Source organism: Misgurnus anguillicaudatus, chromosome 10 (assembly GCF_027580225.2).
Source record: "Misgurnus anguillicaudatus chromosome 10, ASM2758022v2, whole genome shotgun sequence".
Classification (NCBI taxonomy): Eukaryota; Metazoa; Chordata; class Actinopteri; order Cypriniformes; family Cobitidae; genus Misgurnus; species Misgurnus anguillicaudatus.
The window spans coordinates 15,412,541-15,437,341 of NC_073346.2; the positions used below are offsets into that span (position 1 = coordinate 15,412,541).

At 38.3% G+C, this 24,801-nt stretch overlaps 1 protein-coding gene across 1 annotated transcript; it reads left to right on the forward strand.

Annotated features, from left to right (window-relative positions):
• Nucleotides 1-487: 487 nt before the first annotated feature.
• On the forward strand, nt 488-24,463 carry abcb5 (ATP-binding cassette, sub-family B (MDR/TAP), member 5). Its single transcript, XM_055211345.2, has 29 exons — nt 488-613; nt 1,194-1,271; nt 1,449-1,572; nt 2,150-2,213; nt 2,365-2,515; nt 2,768-2,852; nt 2,998-3,189; nt 5,368-5,539; nt 6,009-6,133; nt 6,305-6,482; nt 6,564-6,677; nt 6,776-6,886; nt 8,265-8,390; nt 8,510-8,713; nt 12,156-12,326; nt 12,446-12,607; nt 13,422-13,661; nt 13,763-13,912; nt 14,111-14,215; nt 16,352-16,429; nt 16,555-16,638; nt 17,227-17,430; nt 17,548-17,648; nt 20,970-21,110; nt 21,197-21,353; nt 21,423-21,620; nt 21,703-21,909; nt 21,988-22,134; nt 23,333-24,463. Exons 2-29 carry the CDS (start codon nt 1,220-1,222, stop codon nt 23,531-23,533), a joined length of 4,044 nt encoding a protein of 1,347 aa, XP_055067320.2. The 5' UTR covers nt 488-613; nt 1,194-1,219; the 3' UTR covers nt 23,534-24,463.
• The last annotated feature ends 338 nt before the right edge of the window (nt 24,464-24,801 follow it).

Below are 24,801 nucleotides of genomic sequence, written 5' to 3' on the forward strand. Positions count from 1 at the left end.
CCACATTTATTTTTAAATGTATTTATTTAACTTAACTAGGCAAAAACGTTTTAAGACGTTGTGGATGATCTTATTACAGGTGCGCCCGACTTCATGAAGCGCTGCGCAGAATGGTCGGCACGTAACATCAACTATCGCGAGAAGACAGGGTTCGAATGGCTCTCGCGGTACTTCGATGTCATATGCTGATCGCTCTGCGCAGCGCCACATGAAGTCAACCACACCTAATGATTTTTTAGTCTAGGTTTGAAAGCCAATGTTACGTAGTCACGAGATGCATTCAGTTTCAACCTGTCCTTGTAATTACACAGAAAAGCTCCATTAAATCGTCTAAAACAATGAAAGCCCACGTTTGCTCCTCCAAGTCGACTAAATTACAATCTAAATTACAAATATCTCCTGTAAATTGGCATTTAACCTATTATTTTGCTATCAGGTCAAAAGTCGTTGTGTACCTGTCATTGTTGGGCCACATTTTTTTGTAATTCATTAACTCTTGACACAGTGAGGGAGGCGTGTCCAGGTGACACAATGCGGTATAAAGCAGCATCCTCTCTGTAGCCACCAACAGATTGTCTGTCTGCCTGCAGGTTTGTCATCATCAGCACATGGTGTAAGTAAATGTATATCGATATATTATTGATATGTATACCCTATTTTATATATATTTTATCTGTGGGCTTGTGTGGTAAATTAACATTTATGCTAAAAGAAAGTTTATTTTATTTGAAATGCAGATGTGAAGATTGGTGACAACTAGCTCATGATTTGAAAGCGACCGTTTTTAGTCGATTATAGACAAGTGTCATATCCACGTGGCCAGAGTTTAATTTTCTTTCACTTCCGTTGATTTTTTTAACTGGTTATGTAACCAACAGGAGTGATTTATGAAATTAAATCTAGGCTTGATGACAGTGTAATTTCCTGTAAATATTTGCATTTATGCAACAACGCACACGTGCGTCCACGTGAGATAATGACACAGGAGGGACATGATGACAGAGTAAAACTCCCTTTATTGTTATGTATAGCTTCTTTATTTAAATACAGCAGTATCATAGTCTATTCGTTTCCTTCATCCCACATTTCATGTCATAGTTTCATTTTCATCTCTACCTCTAATGGAATTATAAATTATTTTTTTTTTTTTTTTTTTTAAACCAGCTAAACTGACACAACTTTTCTCTGTTTAGCAACCGATAAACATTGTGCTGTCACAATGATAGAGGAGTCAAGTGATCAGTCGACAGATCCTCCACCTTACCCACATGGTATGCTTTCTGTTTTGATAATATTTTTTAAAGTCAACTCTTACAGAGTTGTTTACTTGTCTGGAACAAGGTTGGCCCTTAATTTAGAATTAATTATTCAGATACTGTGGTGTCAAGACACCTTAGACGAACACCACACCTGCTTCCTCTGTGTAAACATAAACCAATTTTTTTCAGAGGCGATACCTGAGGGACATGTCAACCAAGCTTACACCCCGACTGAAAATCCTCAGGAAGACAAACCAGAGGAGCCACCAAAGGAGGAGTCCTCTGTGAAACCAAAGAAAAAAGGCCTGTTCGGGTAAATCCAACTTTAAAATGCCTTAAGGCCAGACCCTTTTGAAACACAAGCCTATGAATGAGATACTTAAATAAAATGCATATATAATCTCTATTTATAATTTACATTTAGATTGAGGTTTCTTGAGAATAGATACTTGGAAATTATTACATCATTTTGTATATAAAGTATTATAAAACATTTAAATTTATTTATAAATATTTAATAAATAAAGGCCTATTGGAGATTTCAAAAAGAACAGTTGCGTTTGGTAGTTTTAATGTTTAAACACAGATTATAAAAGTGTTGCTGCAGCTTTGGTATTATTTGAATCATAATTGATTCAAAGTAATATCGAGTCATTGAACTCCTAAATATTATATGCATGGTTAAGATTTTATTATTTTTGCAAGAGCATGCAAATATATATATTTTTTATTGATAATTTACATAAAAAGCATTACATGTATATATTAACATACAAACAGGCCACCTTAAGAGGCACCTTACTGTTTATTTTTGCAAGAACATTTTTTTTATCATATTTGTGCATTACATAACAATTGTGCGTTTTACACTTCTCATTCTGTTCAAATAGCAAAAAGGAGAAAAAGCCTAAAGAAGAAAAAGACTCGGCGAAGGCAGTTGGATTTTTTCAGCTGGTAAGAGCACGCAGGTGTCCAGACTATTAAGTAAAATTAGCTTTTGTATGCAATGCATTGATGTAATGGTAGTGATGATAATGAGAAGCCCTGAGGCAGTCATGTGTCACTGTGTTCTGAAGCTTGACTCGCATGTTTTTATGGGCTGCAGTTTCGGTATGCCACCTGTCCAGAGGTGTTGCTTATGCTGATTGGCCTGGTGTGTGCTGCTGCTCATGGCGTCGCTTTACCTCTCATGTGTGTGGTGTTTGGACAAATGACTGACAGCTTTGTGGTCAGTGGGCAGCAGTATAATACGACGGGTACGTTTAAAGTGTAATACCTACAATTATGTAAGGTAAAGAGAACATTAACAAGGATCAATGTCATACCGTGTTTGCGGTTGTCAAGTGAGCCCTTGAGTCATGTTTAGATCTAACTGTAGAAAGTACCTTTACTGTAACGGTTCAGCAATATTTCATAAATATTTACTTTTGCATTTTTTTCCCTTTATGTGGTATTGGATGGTCTGGTATTTCTGGTTTCAGGAATTGTTTCTCCTTGAATGTTTGCAGGAAACTTCACCTTTAACTTCACATCGAACTATACAGGGTGTTTGGCTGGTTCTCCTGAAATAGGCATTGAAGACAAAATGTCAAAGTGAGTAGCGTCTGGTGTCACATACATGGTCCTTCATAATGAATGATTTAGTGACATTTCTCAAATGTTTCTCAGTCATTCACAATTGCAAAATATGTAGTTGATACGTGACTTACTGTAAGTTGGTGGGTTTGTTGTTTTACAGACACGCTTATTACTTTGTTGCGATCGGGGGTTCGGTGTTAGTCCTGAGCTTTTTCCAAGTAACGTTGTTCCTGTTGACTGCAACAAAGCAAACAAAGAGGATTCGCGAGAAGTACTTCCACGCAATCCTTCACCAGCAGATGTCATGGTTTGACACTCATCAGATCGGAGAGCTGAATACAAGACTTACAGAGTGAGTGAAACAAAATGCAATGTTCCTCAAACCCATTTTATAACACATCTGTTCAATGTCACTGAGTACCCTCCCAGCAAGCAATAGCAATCATTTTACCATCTGGGTTAACTATAGACCAAATAAGTGTAACCCACTTCTAGCCAAGAAGAATTTGTTTACATGTCGTTTTATTCCATCATGAAAGTAAGAATTCAAACAGTGATTGCAATGTTTTTGGTTTCATGTTTTCATTTAATGTATTTTATTTCACAAGTTTGCATTAACATGTAATTAATATGGTAATATAATAATAATTTAAAAAAAGAAAATTTGGCGTGCTTCCGAGGGGAGGGCTCCAAGCTCGGAATTTTAGCCCAAACCCCCCATCTTTAACTGGGATAGATGTACTACCCGACAGTGAGGCAGTGGGTAGTAGAAGAGATGTTGCAAAAATAAATATATCTTAAAATATTATTAGAAATATATACAGTGTAGAGACCTCTTTGTGCTGATTGGTTGGGTTACATGACCATGCTCCTGACAAACTTATTTAACTCTTTCCCTACCAACGATGAGTTATCTTGTCAATTAAGAGAAAACGCTTCCTTGCTTGCCAATAACAAGTTTTTATGTTAATCCATATTTCTGCTATTATCCACTAGGTGGAGCTCTTACACAACTTATAAAACACTAAAGCATCCACTTAGGCCAAAAACAGTAAAAACTCTTTTTGCCCAAAATGTGGTATTTTGGTATTAAGGTGATAAAGGGAGAACAAATGAAGATAGGATGAAATGTTTTTTTTTTAAAGCAAGGGGTCTGTTCTTTCATTTGATATATTGTGTTTATATATTTAACTCTTTCTTTTTTTAAAAAGCTGCCAGCCAGCGCCAGTTCCATGCCTTCCAGAAAATGTTCTTCTTTAAATAATATAAACATACAATATATCAAATGAAAGAACAGACCCTCTGCTTTCATCCTATTTTCATTTGTTCGGTTTTTATAACCTCTCAAATATGGGTAGATTTCTTCAAAAATACAAAATTTTGAGCAAAAAGCTGAGATAATTGCGTTTTTGTGAAATACGTCTTAAAGGGAAATTTCATTGGTAGAAACATTAATCTTAATTTGAAGTGGGTCATATTTGTAGTCAAAATGTAACATACATTTAGAATTTTGTGCCTATTTGAACGAGACTTCAGGGCTCATTTGTATGGAAAACTACAACTCCCATAATGCACAGCTCTGCAAGCCACTCCCATTAGTCGGAACACCGCTCAGATATGCTATTTGTACATAAATGCCAAATAAGTATAACAAAGAAAATAGAAATACTCACTTTATAGTCAGACGTCCGTTTATCCCTGCAGGTTTTGGCTGTCGCTTCCAGTTTAGGATTCTAAAATATGCACCCAGGACGCCTCTGTCCATATACGGTACGAAGCTTGAGTAGGAGCAAGCTTCATTCAGTTTCTGATATATTTTTTAGAGTGCTTGGCCAAACATGTATATTCCCAAAGAAGAAAATCCTGCACACAAACGCGTCCACCGCACAATACGTATACTCCACAGATGCGCTGGCTCAGCGCTTGTGCTCGTAAGCCGAAACACGTCTGTGAAATAAACACGCGCAAAGTACCTCTTCTTGCCCGGGACCATTCACCAAACAAACGTCCATATCCTGATCTGATGGATAAGCACACAAAGAGAGTACAGCCACTACAAGTCTGTCCAAGCTCGACCGGGGTTCTAACGATACAAAGCTTAATGCAAATCGGTGAAGTGTCCCTTTAACTGTTTGGGGGAGGGGTTGCTTTCTGGTTGCATAAGTTGTGTAAGACCGCCATCTGGTGGATAATAATGGTATTGTGGATTGCCGAAAAAACTCGTCATTGGCAGGAAAGCGTTTTCTCTTAATTGACAAGTTAACTTGTCAATGACAGGGAAAAAGTTAAAGAAGGACATTTTCTGGAAGGCATTAAACTTTTGTGATAAACTTCTTTATTTCTGGGCTATTTATCACGTTTTCACTGACAACCATTCTTTAAGCCTAGATGTCTGGGTTGTGTTTGGATGGCTATTAGATGTCTTTGAAACGCAAAATTGCTTGCTGGACTGTCAGTTCTGTGTTATGTCAGGTGATTGATTGATGCATGTACCCAAAATGTACAAATCCCTTTCTTTGTCTTTAAACAGTGATATAAACACAATCAACGATGGCCTTGGAGACAAAATCTCTGTGTTTGTCCAGTTCTTCTGCACATTTATTGCCGGTTTCATCATTGGTTTTATCTATGGCTGGAAGCTGACACTGGTCATTCTTGCCGTCAGTCCCCTGCTCGCAGGATCGGCGGCTGTTTGGTCTAAAGTATGTGTGAAATTCATATTACGCCAGTTTAATTTGAATGAATTGAATAACTTTAGTGCATTAATGCATTTAGTTGCTGGGCATTTGGTCTTCACAGCACATTATATAGACGTTTCATCGGATGCACGTGATACACGTCTGGATCGGAACCTTACTTCCGGTTTCGTTTTTAATGGTCTAACTAGTTGATAAACAGATCTCTTGAACAAATGCCTCTTCAAAAATAACAAATGTTTTGGTTTCCTAGGTAATCTATGTGTTGTTTTTTGCTTGTTATATAAATAAACTACGTTTAAAGTACTTTGTTGTTATTTATTATTAGCGGAGTTTACCGGAAGTTACTGCGGACCGCGACAGCCGCTTGTTTATGTTGTTACTGCTGAAACCGTCTATACAGTACAAATGCATTGGCAACCAACAAGATTGAGATTTTTAAGGGATGCAAAACATTATTTTCTGTCCCTAACAGATTCTTGCCAGTCTGACCAGTAAGGAGTTGACGGCGTATGCTAAAGCAGGAGCCATAGCCGAAGAGATTTTGGTTGCCATCAGGACTGTCGTCGCATTTAACGGCCAAAAGAAAGCAGTGGAGAAGTGAGCACATTCTGTACATTTCACTCATCGCTAAAAATTCACTACAACTTTGAACTCTTGAACTGTGTTACACAAAACAGGTTGATAAGATCAGGAGGCCTTCCATATGCTAAGAATGCAACCAAACTGTATTGAGCTTGTGTCTGTGAGTGACATATTTTTATATTCTAGGTATGAGAAAAACTTGGTGGATGCAAAGAACTTTGGGATAAAGAAAGCGGTTACCACTAATGTGTCTATGGGGCTGACGCAGTTCGTTATATTTGGCACTTACGCGCTGGCATTTTGGTATGGGACAAAACTCTCAGTGGATGAACCGGAGAATTACACCATCGGACGAGTCATTACTGTAAGTTTGTAAAAATTCTTAACATTGTTTCTGTTTTTGATTGTAGTGTATGATAGCTTGACTCTACTTCTTTATCACCAGGTTTTCTTTTGTGTGATGATTGGCGCCTTTTCTTTAGGGCAGGGAGCTCCAAATCTGGAGAGCATCGCAAAGGCACGAGGTGCCGCCTATGCGGTCTACAAAACTATTGACATGGTACAAACTTTCAGTCTGGGTTCTTTGCAGTTCATTCTTTGTAATGTTTCAACTCTTCATTTTAACAAAATTATTTATTTGTTACGCACTGGTTCCAGCCCCGTCCCATTGACAGCAGTTCCAAAGAAGGTCACAAACCGGACAGTATAAGAGGAGATATCGAATTCAAAAACATCCACTTCAGCTATCCCTCCAGAACAGATGTGAAGGTAAAGTAATTGCATATTTTCAACAAATCCTGGTGAAAATCACGAGTTCCTGTCAACACCAAGGTCATGGGTAACAAAATCTGATAAAGTGTATCTTGATCATTTTGGATAAAGGTGCTAGAGTCTTACTGTAGTCAAGAATTTAATCAGTTAAAACTCATCTTTAAGCATCATAATAGCATATATAAAGGGTTTACCTGTAAAAGTAGTTGAAGTGTTTGGTTCCAAAATGCAATAATTCCATTTTCTAATTGGTAAAAAAAAAATTCTATACCAAAAAAGTGACAAGATCTTTAGGTTATAATAAGATAAAAAATTCAAATCCATAGTTTGATTTTCAAAGATTTATTATAAAAACAAATTTTTTTTCTTCCGCAAAATGCAATAAATCCATGATCCAAGTTTTTTTATGTTTGTTGATCACGAAGTACAAAGTAAATAAGGAAAACTAGGATTCTGTGTATATTCAATGCATGGAATGGTGCGCTGTGATTGGTTAAGCGGATTTATTGCATTCGGCAGAGAAGGAGGAGTGGCGTTTGTCTTGTTTTGGGAAAAAAGGGGAAAATATGACAAAATAACACGGTGGATATTGGATTTTGCGTAAAATTAAGAATTTACTTTTTAATACTGACCTGATACAATACTGATTTTGGCGGTAACATTTTTTCAAATATGGCGATTATCGCATTTTGGAACCAAACTCTTAATTTCTTCATGATTTAAAACAGCTTGAATGCAACTCTACACCCTTGCCTCATTTAGTACATGCATATTTGTAAATATGCAAATTAGTCCCCGCCTCTTATCAACAGCACAGCTCCAAACACGTGAAATAGCTCCTGCCTCCATTAGTCCCCACCACATCGGACCATTATGTAAATAGATGCAACATACAGTATAGAAGATTCAGACACATAACTGCTAAGTTTGGTTTCACACAATGCCTGATCCATGCGTTCAGCTGTGTTGACTTGATTGGTTACATGTTTGTGACATTGGAAACACGGGAATGAGACACTCAGCAATGGTGTTGAATAATGAATTTGCACATGGCTTTTCCAAAAATTTGTTAAAAACACCACACAGACATATAAACAAAAATAAAAACCTGATTTTCCCCACAGTGGGAGTTTACATGTATACTTTTACCAACCTGCTTAATTTAACATTTATAAGAACTGATTTGACATATCCTTGAAGCTACAGGAACACTGTAGTAGTAGCAGCTCAGTGGTAAAGCATTGCATTAGCAGTGCAAAAGGCCATGGGTTTGAACCCACATGCTGATAAAAAAATGTACCTTATAAATGCACTCTAAGTCACTTTGAATGAAAGCTTCTGCCAAGTGTATAAATGTAAATGTGTCCTGCTTCAGATTCTGCAGGGTGTGAGTTTAAAGGTCCCTCGTGGAAAGACCATTGCCTTGGTGGGATCCAGTGGCTGTGGGAAAAGCACAACAATTCAGCTCCTGCAGCGCTTCTATGACCCCGAGTTAGGAGAGGTAATTCTGAGCGATCATAACATTTTACCGCTCAAAATTCAGCCAGGCTTACTTCATTTCATGTTAAGAAAGAAAGACGTCTAGATTTGTCCTCATGCTTTTATGCAACATGGTCGCAGGTGACTCTGGATGGTCATGATATCCGTTCTCTGAATGTTCGCTGGCTGCGTGAGAACATGGGCATCGTGAGTCAGGAGCCGATCCTTTTCGGAACCACCATCGCAGAGAACATACGCTACGGCCGCGAAGACGCCACGGATGCGGATATTGAACGGGCCATCAAAGAAGCCAATGCCTATGATTTCATTTCCAAACTACCAGATGTAAGAGCTATTTTATTTTGTATAAACAGTATTAAATATAAAGAAAGGAGCTACGTTTGTTAACTCTTAAGTCAAAAAGAAACATATCTGCTGTTTTATGTTTCATACTGCAGACCCATGAATTTGTTTATCAGATTTGTAAACATACTTGTATACCTGCAATAGACCAGCAGTGGTATATTATAATACATGCATTGTCTAAAAATGAAAATAGGGTTTTACTTAATAACTAGATGAGGTTAAAGTTTGTGAACAAACTTTATGTTGGCTTGAGAAAGCCTAGTCTGAGAGTAATAGCTGGAGCTGCAGTTGGGGCAGTTAAGTTAGTTGGGGCAGATGGGTTATTTGGGGCAGAAATTGGGCAGTTGGGGCAGAATGGGGCAGATGGGGCATTTAGGGTAGTTGGGGCAGAATTGGATAATTGGGGCAGACGGGGCACTTGGGGCAGATGGGGCATTTAGGGCAGTTGGGGCATTTAGAGCAGTTGGGGCATTTAGAGCAGTTGGGGCATTTAGGGCAGTTGGGGCAGAATGGGGCAGATGAGGCAGTTGGGGCATTTGAGGCATTTAGGGCAGTTGGGGCATTTAGGGCAGAATGGGGCATTTAGGGCAGATGGGGCATTTAGGGCAGTTGGGGCATTTAGGGCAGTTGGGGCATTTGGGGCATTTAGGGCAGTTTGGGCAGAATGGGGCATTTAGGGCAGATGGGGCATTTAGGGCAGTTGGGGCATTTAGGGCAGATGGGGCAGAATTGGGTAGTTGGGGCAGACGGGGCATTTGGGGCAGATGGGGTATTTAGGGCATTTAGGGCAGTTGGGGCACATTTGGGTGTTTGGGGCAGACGGGGCAGTTGGGGGAGTTGGGGCAGTTGGAGCAGAATTGGGTTGTGGGGGCAGACGGGAATTTTGGGGCAGATGGGGCATTTAGGGCAGTTGGGGCATTTAGGGCAGAATGGGGCAGATGAGGCATTTGGGGCAGTAGGGGCAGATGAGGCATTTGGGGCAGATGAGGCATTTGGAGCAGAATTGGCCAGTTGGGGCAAATGGGGCAAAATGGGGCGGTTGGGGCAGATGGGGTATTTAGGGCAGATGGGGCATTTAGGGCAGTTGGGGCAGATGAGGCAGTTGGGGCATTTGAGGCATTTAGGGCATTTGGGGCATTTAGGGCAGTTTGGGCAGAATGGGGCATTTAGGGCAGATGGGGCATTTAGGGCAGTTGGGGCATTTAGGGCAGATGGGGCAGAATTGGGTAGTTGGGGCAGACGGGGCATTTAGGGCAGATGGGGCAGAATTGGGTAGTTGGGGCAGTTGGGGCAGAATTGGGTAGTTGGGGCAGACGGGAAATTTGGGGCAGATGGGGCAGTTGGGGCATTTGGAGCAGAATTGGGAAGTTGTGGCAGACGGGAAATTTGGGGCAGATGGGGCAGTTGGGGCAGATCGGGCAGAATGGGGCAGATGAGGCATTTGGGGCAGTAGGGGCAGATGCGGCTTTTGGGGCAGATGAGGCATTTGGAGCAGATTTGGCCAGTTGGGGCAAATGGGGCAAAATGGGGCGGTTGGGGCATTTGGGGCAGATGAGGCATTTGGGGCAGAATGGGGCAGATGGGGCATTTAGGGCAGTTGGGACATTTATGTGTGTGTTTGTGTGAGTATGATTGAGTGTGTAATATTGTGTTTGTGTGTGTAAAATTATGTTTGTGTGTGTAATTTTGTGGTTGTGTGTCTGTGTGTGTGTGTGTGTGTGTGTGTGTAGTTGTGTGTGGTGGTGGGTTGTGTGTGGTTGTGGGTTGTGTGTGTGTGTGTGTGTGTGTGTGTGTGTGTGTGTGTGTGTGTGTGTGTGAGTCTGTGTTTTTGTGACAGTATGTTATATATAATTTTGTGTTTGTAATTGTGTGTCTGTGTGTAGTTGTGTGTCTGTGTGTAGTTGTGTGTCTGTGTGTGGTTGTGTGTGTGTGCATGTCTGTGTTTTTGTGACAGTATGTTATATATAATTTTGTGTTTGTGTGGGTAATTGTGTGTCTGTGTGTAGTTGTGTGTCTGTGTGTAGTTGTATGTGGTTGTGTGTCTGTGTGGTTGTGTGTGTGTGTGGTTGTGTGTGTGTGTGTGTGTGTGTGTGTGTGTATGTGTGTAGTTGTGTTTGTCTGTGCTATTGAGTGAGTTTTGTGAGACAGAGATAGACTGAGAGAGGTTGAGAGATGATGTAATGTATTTGTATGAGTGAGAGTTGACAGTTAGAATTTGAAAATAAACACTCAGCCTAAACATTCTATGAATGTAAGTCTATGGGACTTTTTTGGGACGTTTGATCGGACGGTTTAGGAGAACCGTAAGTCCGATCGCTTAGAAAAGATATAGCAACTCAAGTCAGATCAGACTGAAGGTCTGTGCAAAGTTTGGTGTGTGTAGCTTAAAAGCTCTAGGAGGAGTTAGAGTTAGAAATTTTAGTCTCAGAAGAAAAAGAATAATAATAAGTTTAAGTGCAACAACAGTATGTTGGCTTTCTCAAGCCAACATAATTATTACAAGACCATCATGTTGCCTAACATTAGACACCCAAACCAAAGTGAAGAAAATTATCTTTAATTTCCAAGTCTGAACCGAACATCAACGCAGACATGAATTTCCTTACAGAAGTTTAAGATCATATACATCTTAAACGTAGATATATAAATGAACACAGAGAAGGGAAGTTTAACACTGTGAAGTACAAGCAAACATGCTGAAAGAGGAACTGAAGGTAGCTAAAAACCATCAGGACATAAACACGGTCTTATTTTATTGCATATAGATCCGTACCTCCAAATAAAGTAATAAACTGGACTGATGATTTAAATGTTGTTTACTCACATGTGCGTTGTTAACTGTCCGGATTTTATGTTGCAGCACTCGTTCACTTCTCCACATGGATTGTTTACAGTGTCGCGTGAGCAGCTACACTGCAGGTTCGACTTCATTTGGCGCTAAGCAGACCTCTTGGTGATGTCAAAGTACCACAAGAGCGATTCAAAGCAGATTTCTCCATTTGATAACTGGAATCGCTCTCGCGGTACTTTGCTGTCACTCGCCTGCGGGTTCTTGTGGCGCCCCACCAGTCTGCTCCCCAGTCACTTTTGCGCCGCTATAGTAATTTGATTTCACTCGCCGATCGGATTGCGCAGTTCGGCACGAAGTAAAACACACCAAATATATAGCCTAATATGTATTTGCATTTCAACCCGCTAAAGTAGCAAGTGTATCATGCTAATGGTCAGTGCATCACATCTGAATTATGACTAAAAGTTTCAAATGTCACAAAACCATGCTGTTACGCGTTCTCATGCTATTTTTAGTGGGTATACGGAAATCTTTGACAATTCCTAGTGGGTATACGGCGTATACCTGCGTATCACGTAGACTATGCCACTGAGTACGAGTCTTAATGTTTTTTTTTGTTGTTGGAGACAGAAGCTGAACACTATGGTTGGGGAGAGGGGGGCTCAGCTCAGTGGAGGGCAGAAGCAGAGGATCGCTATTGCTCGAGCTCTTGTGAAAAACCCCAAAATCCTCCTGTTGGATGAAGCCACTTCAGCCCTGGACACCCAGAGCGAGTCCATCGTACAAGCGGCTTTGGACAAGGTAATGCACCACAACTATTTTTTTGGGTATTAATATATTTTTTACAGTGTAACAGTTTTTTATGATAAACATCAAAAGTTGTGAACAAAAGCAGATAATAATCCTGTGTCATTTCTTAGGCGAGAGCAGGGCGCACCACCATCGTGATTGCACATCGCCTGTCGACTATTCGCTCGGCGGATATCATCGCAGGCTTTAGCGACGGCCGAGTTGTGGAACAGGGCACCCACAGAGAACTCATGGCTAAGAAAGGAGTGTACTATTCTCTCGTTACACAACAGGTATACTTGTATACTAACTTGTGGGCCATTTCACCCAATTGCCCTGCTGGAAAAACCAGCATACCAGCAAAACCAGCATATGTTGTGTTTTGGTGCTGGTTTGCTAGTGAACACCAGCTAAACCAGCATCAGCACCAGCATCCCTTGCTGGTCATACCAGCAAATGTTGTGTTTTGGTGCTGGTATGCTGGTGACCACCAGCTAACCCAGCATCAAACCAGCATAATTCCCATGCTGGTCCATGCTGGTTTGATGCGGGTTTTTTTAGCAGGGTGGTGCCATTTGCACGAATTGGTTCCATTTGCATTTTGTAACTTGTCAAAATTGAAGTTAATTTGTAATCTTTTTTAACACTAAATCTAATAACAAACATATTTTACTTTTCAAATTGAGTATTGGCCAATCTCAGGTAATGTAGATTTTCAGAGGGGGGAATGTGTTGGGTAACTGTACTGAGTAAAATGACTAAAATTTGCATTTTATCTAAAATATTATGACTTTTTCTATGGTAAAAAAAATTGACCTATACATTTTTCTATAAAGAATTTCAGATGTCTTTATTGAATTTTATTCCTTACAAGAATTTTATGCTTTATATTTAAAGGAAAAGTATAGAGATCTTTTTTTCAGTGCTCTATGTAATTTTGCTTAATAACAATGTATTTTAAAGTTAGTTTTCTTGCATTTTTATACATATAATGTTCTGGGGACAGAAATGGCACCGATTCGGTGAAATGGCCCTTATCTAATCGATACAGAAGTGTGACATTTTTCTTATATATGGGGTTGTTGCCTAAATTATTGTATTTCCCAGACTGCTGGAAGACCTGATGATGATGATGAAGGCCTTGATGCTAATGAAGATGATATCCCAAACATGACATCTGAAGGAGAGACTGAGGAGGAATCTACTGACACAGAGATTCCTGAGGAAGCAGTGGAGATTAAAATGGAGAACGGGACCCTCAGAAGAAGCTCCAGACGCAGCAGTGGCCGTGAAAAGAAGTCCTCCAGAAAGAGGTCCTCAAGGAAGAAGAATAAGAAGGACAAAAAGGTAGAAGTTTTGCACTGATTAAAATAACTACAGTACTAGGGGGAGGAGATTGTTTTGGTCATTTATAAATATTATCAAATTCATTGAAAAATGTCTTGTAGAAAAAGGAGAAAGCTGAAGAAATCCCTTTCAAAAGGGTTTTGGCTCTGAACAAACCGGAATGGCCTTACCTGCTGGTGGGCATACTGGCCAGCTTTGTGGGTGGAGGTGTTTATCCTTGCGTGGCCATCCTGTTTGCCAAAATTATTGGTGTGAGTGTCCTTTTGTCTTTGTTGGCACATCTCTAAACCAAAATATCTATTGCGTGTATATTTTGCTTCCTCATATTGTTTTAAAAGGAATTCATATGATAAGATTAAGTAAAGAAATAAGCTTTCTAAGAACCCTGGCAGTGCATATCATGTGTAATGATTTATCATGTGTGAACTTCCTTTTTTTTTTTTTTTTAGGTGTTTGCAGAAGTTGATCCCGAAGTGAAGCGACAAAAGACTTTGATGTTCTCACTTTTATTTCTGCTAGTTGGAGGAGTAGCATTTGTCACATACTTCCTCCAGGTAAGACATCAATTCAGATTTATTTACACTTTACATTGTTGCAAAGCGGCGTTACAAAAAACACATTGTCTAACAAACATACAGTAAGAAAAGCTGCAGTCTCCCAGTGAGCAAGGTGACATTGTATTGTAACCAAAATTCCAATGATGTATAAACCGTGAAAAAGAGAAACTGACTGAACCGGGAAGTCCAGTTCTCCTTTGACACATGAACATGACATTGGTGACTACTGACTGTAGAAGATGAGATTTGAGATATAACAGATAACAGGCAATGATAGTACAAAATAGTATAAATCATGCAGTTGGGTAACATAATTTGTGTAGTCTAGCAAAAGTATTTATCTATGACTTTTTATATACTAATTTAGCTAAATATGAAACGTTCCTTGATAGGACTGTTTGTTTTTACAATGCATTGTGATGCTGATGTGAACAATTATAGCATGCATGAATCAAAAGGTATTCGATTATTACAAAAACAGTGCGTGCGCACGTCTCTCTCTCTCTAGTGGGTGTGCACACGCAGGAGACTGTGGGTGTGTCTCAATCAGCTCCATAACTCCTGAGGTCATGAATCAGTATAGTGTGTACATAGGTACGGTCACTGGTATGGACCTCTGGGTAGTAGATTTAAGTAGATTGTGGTCCCTTCCTGTCTAGCAATGTGTGGTCACGTGATTTCTGGTAAGGGAACATATGGATCATCTGGTTTTTGCATTGCATTGTGGGAATTCTTAGGGAACGAAAGTTCTAGTGTACTGGAAAATTTTTGGGTGATTCTCGCGAAATTAGACTTTTTGATAAAAAAAAAGTAAAAGCAAAGTAAGAGTATCAAAATAAGAAGTATACAGTTACAAACATCTCTTCATGTACTATTTTGCACATGATTTCAAATGACATCATATAAATCAATTTTGTTGTTTTTTCCAAAATTTAAAAAGAAAATTTTCATTACCGCAACATGTCCATGACTGGATTTGGGTTCTTTGACATGGAAATATTTATAATTAAAAAATAAAAAATATAAAGCTTCAGTGCATGTTATACTATAAACATTAAGAGTAAAGAAACATGTGGTATTTGGTGATCATTGGTAAATGTAAAGACAATAGTAAGGATTATAAATGTGTCCAAGACCAATTTTCTCATCCTCCGCAACCAATTGTTTCAATCATTGTTTAAAAACATTTTTTTAAAAATAGTTGGAAGGAACATAATTGCAAGATGGCTACCAGGTAAGCAGTTCTTATTTTTTCTCTCCAGATAAAAGTTGAAATTTTGTTTGTCATAGTACCTAGACAACTTTTTAGTTCTCATTACCGAAACATATGTTTGTAAATGCATAAATTTAATGTAATATCATGTTGCAGTAATGATAATTTTTGATAATGATAATCTAAAAATGTAAATAATTCTATAGGAAATATTTTTAAATCCTCTAAAAATAATGGTTATAGTAAGTTCAGACCTTAATCTTATATGTTCCAAAAAAAAACTTCAAGGGCTTTTTAAAAATTCTGATGCTGGACACCTTCTAAATCTGGATTTCGTGAGAATCACCCTTTTGCGATTAACCCTTAAAATGACCGACCCCCTGATCAGTGCCCTGACTATGTCACTTCAGTCATTTAATTGGCATTTAACAAATTTGACTGTCTTTCACTGCAAAACCCTCTAAGTACATACAAAACTCCCCACTCTTTAAAAAGTCTCGAGCCACTCCTTACTGTCTTTACTAAGTTAAATCTCGGTTAATATTCGGTTAACCTTCTTTAACCGGGAAAAAAAATCCTTGCACTGTGACTTGCGCATGCCATTGTTTATTCAATTGATTTAGTTGTGATGTTTAACGGGTCAAACAAAGCGGTATTTCTGTATGGCCTGAGGCTGGGATTAAGCGGATTTAAATCAAAAGTATTTGATGAACGTATAATACGTGCAGAGAGCATTCAGTCTATGTCATTATCTAATTTTTAATGCCGAAGGTAATGTTTAGAAGCTTTTGCATCTGAGCTCTTTATTTACCCCCGAGCCATATGTATAGACCAGAATGTCACAGAAAGATATACAGAAACTGTAAACATCCAGATTTTGTTATTCTCCCAGGATTCACATACATTGTTCTCTCCTCCAGGGCTACATGTTTGGTAAATCTGGGGAGCTTCTAACCATGAGGTTGAGAAGACAGGCTTTCAATGCCATGATGCGACAGGTATGGCACACATCCCATGTCTCCCGTTTCATCACCATATACATCCGACGGAGCAGAAAGCTAATCTGGCACAAACAAGCGGCTATTGAAACGCATGCTTCATTCTCGCCTGTTTCTCTTAACAGGAGATCGCCTGGTTTGATGACAACAACAATGCTGTGGGAGTCCTGACCACTAAATTAGCCACAGATGCGTCTCTGGTTAAAGGGGTGAGTGGAACACAGTGATTTGCCATCAGAACCAGTAATTAAGCTTTCACTGTGGATACAGCCTGTGTTTTTGGCTCCAGTTCATTGCATCCATCTCTCGACACTGTTATAGGCCTGGGTGAATCTACTTTACTGTAAGATTCACATATTAACACTGCAGCTTTCTTAAAATCTCCAATCTTAAATATGCAGTTTCTTTTTACTTATTAGATGTTAAGTACTTAAATGTAAAATGAAGAAATAATATCATTCTAACAGTGTTCCTATATTGGTAGAGCATTGTGTTGGCAGCGCAAAAGCTGTGGGTTTGATCCCGGGGAGCACACATACTGATATAAAGTATACCTTGTAATTCACTGTTACTTTGGATAAAAATGTCTGCCGAATACGTCAATGTAAAGTATAAGCTGTATACACTCTTAAAAATAAAGTTGCTTAAAAAGTTCTTAATAGCAATGCCGCACAAAAGCCATTTTTCAGTCAAAGGTTCTTCATGGAACCATGCAATCATTCCATGCAAAATCTATTTATATATCAAAAAATGGATCATCACAATAACCTTTTTTCTTCTGTCTTTTTTGTCTTCAGGCAGCAGGATCAAGATTAGGATTGGCTACAAACACTATTTGTGCTCTTCTCATTGCTATCATTGTTGCATTTATACATAGCTGGCAGCTCACATTGCTCATCCTTGCCTGTGTGCCCTTCCTCACGGGGGCAAATGCCATACAGATGAAAGCCATGTCAGGGCATACAAACAAAGATCAAAGTGCACTGGAGATGTCAGGAAAGGTACACTGGTTGTATTTTTTTATATACCCGTATTTTTTCAGAGCAATTCGGTGACATTTATCTTGTAAATCTCTTGATTTGCGAAATTAAATTATTGTTTAAAACTTCCACCCCCAGATATCTACAGAAACCGTGGAGAACTTCAGGACGGTCGTCGCATTAACCCGTGAAGATGTCTTCTTTCACAAATTCATGGACAGCCTCAGTAAACCATATCGGTAAAAAAAACATTTTTAAGATCTTAAAGGTAGGGTTTTGTGTATACAGTGTATTTAAGACATTTGTTAAAATGATAGCTAATCTCCTAATTAAATATTAATTTATAACTCTTATGCCTCGGCAACATAGATGGTAGGTTTATTAATAGTTTGTTAATTTAAAGCAGGTACTTTTAACCAGTGGCGGCCGCTGACTTGTTTTTTCAAGGGCGCACGATGCGAAGTTCGTCACATCATGTATGTAGCTCGTCATGTGTGTGGTTCGTAATTTCAAAATATGTGTTCGGGGCGTCGAGTGAACCTGTATCATGTGTCTTGTCAAAATAAGTGCCTGCTGCTGACACATCTAGAGGGTTTATGATAAAGGAGAGGCTCGCGTGTGCCAGATACTCGCATAATCTCATGCGTAGAAAGAAAAAAGAAAAACGTGAGCGTCTCTTTTATCATAGACGGTTTTGACGCGTGTGCAGCAGGCACTTATTTTGTGCTGCAAATGGGTCACATGACGCAACAAACACATATTTTGAAAACACGGGCAACACACATGACACTCCGAACACATATTTTGCATCCCCCCGATTGAGCCGCCACTGCTATATAGACAAAAATCACTTTTTGTACCAGGCTGTAAAAACATTTATTTCTACTGTAAAGTTGGGCATTTTAACATGAGGGTCTATGGGAATTGACCAGTGTTGGGTGTAACTAGTTACTAAGTAATTAGTTACTGTAATTAAATTACTTTTCCTTTGAAAAAGTAAAGTAAGGGATTACTCTTATTTTTCTTGTACTCTAATTACAGTTACTTCTGATGTAACTAAATACTGTGTATGGACTCTAAACAATTATAATACAATAGTGGATTTAACATGGTTTAAGTTTACAATTCTCACTATTAACTGGTTGATTATTAGCATTAATATTAATGAGATGCTGGCTGTTTATTTATACTTAATAGCACATATTTATGCCTGATTCTGCAAAACCTTATTCTACATCCTTAACCCTCCCCATTTCTACCAATACTTAAAATTTATAACTTCTTTAGTATTAGTTTTTGGAGTATTTTGAGGCAAAAGTAGTTAATAGTTAGTTAATAGAGAGAATTGGACCCTAAAGTGGGACCAGAATAATTGATGTACTTTTATATATTTATTCGAGCCATTTCAAGCCTATCCTTCTATCATGTACTAAATAGGATTTAGAAAGTAATTAGTAATAAGTAATTAAATACTTTTTGGAGAGAGTAATTTGTAAAGTAATCTAATTACATGATTGAAGATGTAATTAGTAACTAGTAATTAATTACTTTTTTTGAGTAACTTACCCAACACTGGAATTGACTCCCTTTTGAAGCCAGTCTTTAGTGGACCAGTCTCGCGTAGCCAGACCTTCAATACTGAACGTCTGGTGTTTTCCACTGCTTTTTCTGGACAAAGCCTGTCCACGAGCTGTTTGACCAACATGTCAAACAACCAATCACAGTTTGTTTCGTCTAGCGTCACGTTTCGGACTCCCCACAATAACAAGACGGCTGGCAACAAGTCAGTTATTGAAATAACCAGCCGCAACCGAATAGCATCTAAATAAGCAACATTACTCACCATAGAACAACGTTGTGCACTTCATTAACAGCCACACCAATGAGACGCTCCAGTTAAACGTCTGTTTGAAGCATATCTCTCCACTTTTAACACCTACAAGCAATTCAGGAGAACCAAACTTTTTGACTCCACTAACTGCCTCAAGCAAAACTCTTGGACATCTTTTAGAGAGTCTATGCTGCGAACTTTGCATATTTTTGAGAATCCAGTGTTTAGCTGATCATGATAACTGGTCATTATTATGAACACGACTGTTCCTCTTCCTACATGGAACGTCAGAGCTTTGTGTCCAGGGACCGAAACTAATCGCGACACGTGTCTCCTGGAAATCTGGTTTATTTCAACCAATCAAAGATGACTTTGATATTCTCACAGGGTTTTCTGAAAAGTGTACGAAAAACATCAGACGTTTAGCCAACAGTCTGTGGGTGTGACGTCTGAGGCTGAGACTACTATTGGACAGTCAATGAATTGCAGTTAAAGTCACTTCCATGTCGGCTTCATGATAGACAACGGAAGGTTGACCCTTGGACCTTTCCTTAAGAGCACTCGGCCTGACTCGATGTCCCGCCCACTGCTAAGATTGATAGCCTGCATGCTACATCACTACTAATACAGCTTCTCAATCACTCTCTTTTTAAGCCCATTATGCGGTTATTTATATGACAGTAAATTGAAAAAAAAAAAAATATATATATATATATATATATATATATATATATATATATATATATATATATATATATATATACGATGCTCCAAATCCTCGATTTGATTACATTTTCCATTTTAAGGTCATGATTCGATTCCCGATTTTTAAAAAAAAAATTGTTGTTTGAAAGCACAAAAAAATGCTATGCCATTTTTAGACTAGACTTTTATGAAATATAATATCTGACCTTGAACCCGGAGATGCCCTACCCTGTTAGTCGTGCTGCCAGTGGAAAAATATGATACACACACATACCTGATAAAACAAACTTCCTGTCAGAGGAACATTCTCGTCAGTACTTTAAAAACGAGCTTTTATTACCGTCAGACGAGATTGTGAGACCATACCCCAAAAAGTCATGTTTAAATGCTGTTTTCTTAACTCTTAAGCAACTGAAATAAGTTGTTGTGCAACTTAAACAGATCTCAGTTCAGAGAAACGACCGGTCCCGGCACAGACGCCGTTCTGCGTGCTCTGAGTTAGTTCAGCTGAAGACGGGAGGCGCTTGCTGTTATTTTGTTTCCCATGTAAAGAGCAGGTCGCGTGGTGTCTCCTGCATCTGCCATGCTATCTTTTGACTGGCTGTAGCTAGCCAAGTTAGAGGAGGTTGACTCGCAGCACTCAACACGTGTGTTTTTCCCGCTTGGCAAGCCGACCAGACGTGAAATGGGGGCGTGGCAGCTTTGACGATTCCATTTTTTAGTTCGAGGTTGTGACTTAATTTCGATCGATGTGACACCCTTAATATATATGTATATCACTAATCCAGCCATTTTCATTAGATTTTTCCAAAGACAACGATTACGCAAATTCTTTTATTATTTATAAGGAGGGTGTTTTAAACTATGAAACTTGCAGGATGTATTAATGATACCAAGGCCTGTCATTAAATTAAGTCAAATTTATTTCCTAATGTCATGACCTCTTTAATACATGTTCTTAGCTACAGTCAAATCTGATTTGATGCACTGGCCATATAACACATGAAAATATGTGATGTTTTAGGTCAAGTTTGTGTAAAGCACCCATCTATGGAATCACCTATGGTCTTTCCCAAGCGATTCCCTATCTGGTTAATGCTGCTATATTTCGTTTTGGAGCCTGGCTCATCGCTCACTGCTACACCGAATACGAGAATGTCTTTCTGTAAGTACAGTTTATATGAAATCTCTACTATTTAATTCATTCACGCTCTGTAAACACCGGGGTGATTCATTGGTTATCATACACAGGGTATTTTCTGTGATCGTCTTTGCCGCTATGAACATCGGTCAGTCTTCATCATTCGCTCCTGACTTTGCCAAAGCCAAAGCGGCAGCTGCGCGGATCATACAGCTGATAGAAAAGAAACCAGCCATTGACATCTACGATGAGTCAGGAGATAAACTAGTAAGTTGATTCCTCTACCATTGAAACATTAGCATTTTTACAAATCATTAATATGCATATTTTTCCCAGTCTGACTTTTCAGGAAATATAGAATTCAACGATGTGCATTTCAGCTACCCGACCCGTCAGAACGTAAAGGTCCTGCAGGGTCTCAACGTGTCCGTGTCTCAGGGACAGACTATGGCTTTGGTGGGTGGCAGCGGTTGCGGGAAAAGCACCACCGTTCAGCTTCTGGAACGTTTTTATGACCCTGCCGCGGGTCAAGTGGTGAGTTCTTCGGGTGAAAGTCTTAAAAGTGACCTCAGCTCAAGATATCTCGTATCTCATACGCTGTCTAATCTTCGCACAGTTAGCAGATGGGACAGACACCAAAAAGATGAACCTGGCCTGGCTGCGTGCACAGCTGGGTCTGGTGTCTCAGGAGCCAATCCTGTTCGACTGCAGCATTGCCGAGAATATTCAGTATGGAGACAACAGCCGTGTCGTCAGCCAGGTGGAGATCGAGGAAGCTGCAAAGAAAGCCAACATACATGACTTTATCCTTGGACTTCCAGAGGTATGCAGGATGTTATGCATTAATATGCATGTCTTTGTGTTTGAATGGGTTTATGATATTTTTTGTCATTCTTTTAAGAAATACAACACTCGAGTGGGAGATAAAGGAGCTCAGTTGTCTGGAGGACAGAAGCAGAGAATCGCCATTGCTCGAGCGCTGGTTCGCAAACCTAAAGTTTTATTGCTGGATGAAGCGACCTCAGCCCTTGACACAGAGAGCGAGAAGGTTTGTAATGCGATTTTTTTATTCCTAGTTAGGTTGTACACCTACAATATTTATTGTATAATATGCTATTATTTTCACTTTTATGCATAAATGCATGCATAAATAATTAATTATAATAATTTAATATTATAATTTAATAATAATTAAGTTTATTGATATTTAACTTTAACAGCCATGTATTATTTATTACATTACCCGCTTTCTGTAAAAAGTTAAGTAATTTGTCTCACTTTGATGCAACAAGAGGACAATGTTCATTTTAACCAGCAGGTGGCCCTTTAGTGTGAACTCTTAAAGGATTAGTCCATTTTCTTAAAAGAAAAATCCAGATAATTTACTCACCACCATGTCATCCAAAATGTTGATGTCTTTCTTTGTTCAGTCAAGAAGAAATTATGTTTTTTGAGGAAAACATTGCAGGATTTTTCTCATTTTAATGGACTTTAATGGAGCCCAACATTTAATACTTAACTCAACACTTAACAGTTTTTTTCAACAGAGTTTCAAAGGACTATAAACAATCCCAAACGAGGCATCAAGGGTTTAATCTAGCGAAACAATTGTCATTTTTGACAAGAAAAATAAAAAAATATGTACTTTTAAACCACAACTGTATATTTGTCATTTTTCTTGTCAAAAATGACAATCGTTTTGCTAGATAAGACCCTTATGCCTCGTTTGGGATTGTTTATAGTCCTTTGAAACTCCGTTGAAAAAAACTGTTAAGTGTTGAGTTAAGTATTAAATGTTGGGCTCTATTAAAGTCCATTAAAATGAGAAAAATCCTGCAATGTTTTCCTCAAAAAACATAATTTCTTCTCGACTGAACAAAGAAAGACATCAACATTTTGGATGACATGGTGGTGAGTAAATTATCTGGATTTTTCTTTTAAGAAAATGGACTATTCCTTTAAGTGCAAGTGAGCCTTAAGGATGCATTTACAATTAGTGCTGCTTCATGGATTTAAACTCCATGTGTGTTGTATCTTTGAGACAGGGTTAGGGTTTAAAACAAAAGACTATAACAAAGTGTTAGGTCAAGCAACTGCTTTTACCAATTTATAAAGCATAATACTGTAAATATTTTCATTGGCAGTTTTGTACTTGGCTTTTCTTCATAATAGGAATGTAATTCTAAACTGTTTTAATGTGGATCGAAAACCATGCATGACACTTTTCTCTTTTTTCTGTGATACAGATTGTTCAGAAGGCTCTCGATGATGCTCGTCTTGGCCGTACTTGTATCGTCATTGCCCACCGCTTGTCCACTATTCAGAATGCTGACATCATCGTGGTCATTCAGAATGGCCGGGTTGCTGAACAGGGTACGCATGCCCAACTCATGGCTAAACAAGAGGCCTACTATGCTCTGGTAAATGCCCAAGTATCCGCACACTAACTTTTACCGAACGCTAGCCAAATAAACCAAAGTATTCGTTATGAAGGTTTGTGACTAATATATAAATATTAGCCTTAAAATGTCAATCTTTAAAATTGTACAGCCATAAGCTTGTAATAAGCTCTTTAATCATGTGTGGTTTATTTAAACTGATTTATTTAAGAAAGTCTTTTTATTTAGACTATCGAAGCTCTTTTTTTGGTTACTTTGTTACATGTACTATACTTATACAAAGAGAAACTATCAATAGATTTGTGTTTATTCACAGATATTGTTTATAATGTGTATTATAAATAAGTATTCTACGTAGTGTTATTGTACATAAATGTAAAACTCCTTTCCAACCTCGTCTCTGCTTTAACATATAATAACAATTAATGGTTGCTTTTATATGCTGAATGTATGAATAACAACGGGTGTACCCTTAAAATGTGAACAACAGTTTTTTTTAGCATTTCACAAGTGTTGTGAATGTATTTTATGACCTCACCGCATGGGGGCGCAGTGCACTCATGGTTTAAAGGTCCGGTGTGGCTTCGCAATGTTTTTATACACTGCTGTAACTTTCGCTCAAATGGCAACTAGCAACATTATTATTATTATTGTATTATGTAAAAAAAATATATATATATCGAGGTCGTTTAAGCTTTTTCGATTTTTTTTATCCAGCAAGATTCAATTCACGAACTTTGTGTTTGACCAAAAAGTTGTATCCTACTTTTCTTAAATATAACTATTTCTTTATTGTTATATGCTTTGTGTTTATGTTCGTACTGTACATGTTTATTTTATACAATTTATTTTCAAATTTAAAAATGTTAAAAAATATACTATACAGTTGTTACACAGAAGAAATATTTTGAATAAAAAATGCACAACTTGTTTTAGTGGATTTTAAAGTGACTTAAAATAAATAACTATAAATTTGTACCGTTTGGTTGGTGTGCTCTGTGTTTTATTAAGAAAAAAAGTTAATTTATAGTGACTAAAATGTTATTTATTAGCAATATGTGGAAATATAAAAACGTATTTTGTAAAGTAACAGAGTCGTCAAAATTGAAATTTATGGTGACCGTTTTTAATGTCACGCAAAGCTTAAAATAGTTGAATTATTTTGACGTGTCTCTTTTATTTATTTTGACGCAGATGATTCTCATGTATACATTCAACTAAATGGATAAATAGGATTTAATACATTAAACTATATTTGTAAATATTGTAGTACATTTTTATGGCTTCCAAGGCTGTTTCATTTTGTGAATTTACCA

Excerpts from the sequence above, each read along its gene's own strand:
- abcb5 (XM_055211345.2), top strand. The coding sequence starts at position 1,220 with ATGATAGAGGAGTCAAGTGATCAGTCGACAGATCCTCCACCTTACCCA. Across the intron at positions 16,430-16,554 it reads TCAATGCCATGATGCGACAG|GAGATCGCCTGGTTTGATGA; the intron begins GTATGGCACACA and ends TTCTCTTAACAG. Across the intron at positions 22,135-23,332 it reads TTGACACAGAGAGCGAGAAG|ATTGTTCAGAAGGCTCTCGA; the intron begins GTTTGTAATGCG and ends TCTGTGATACAG.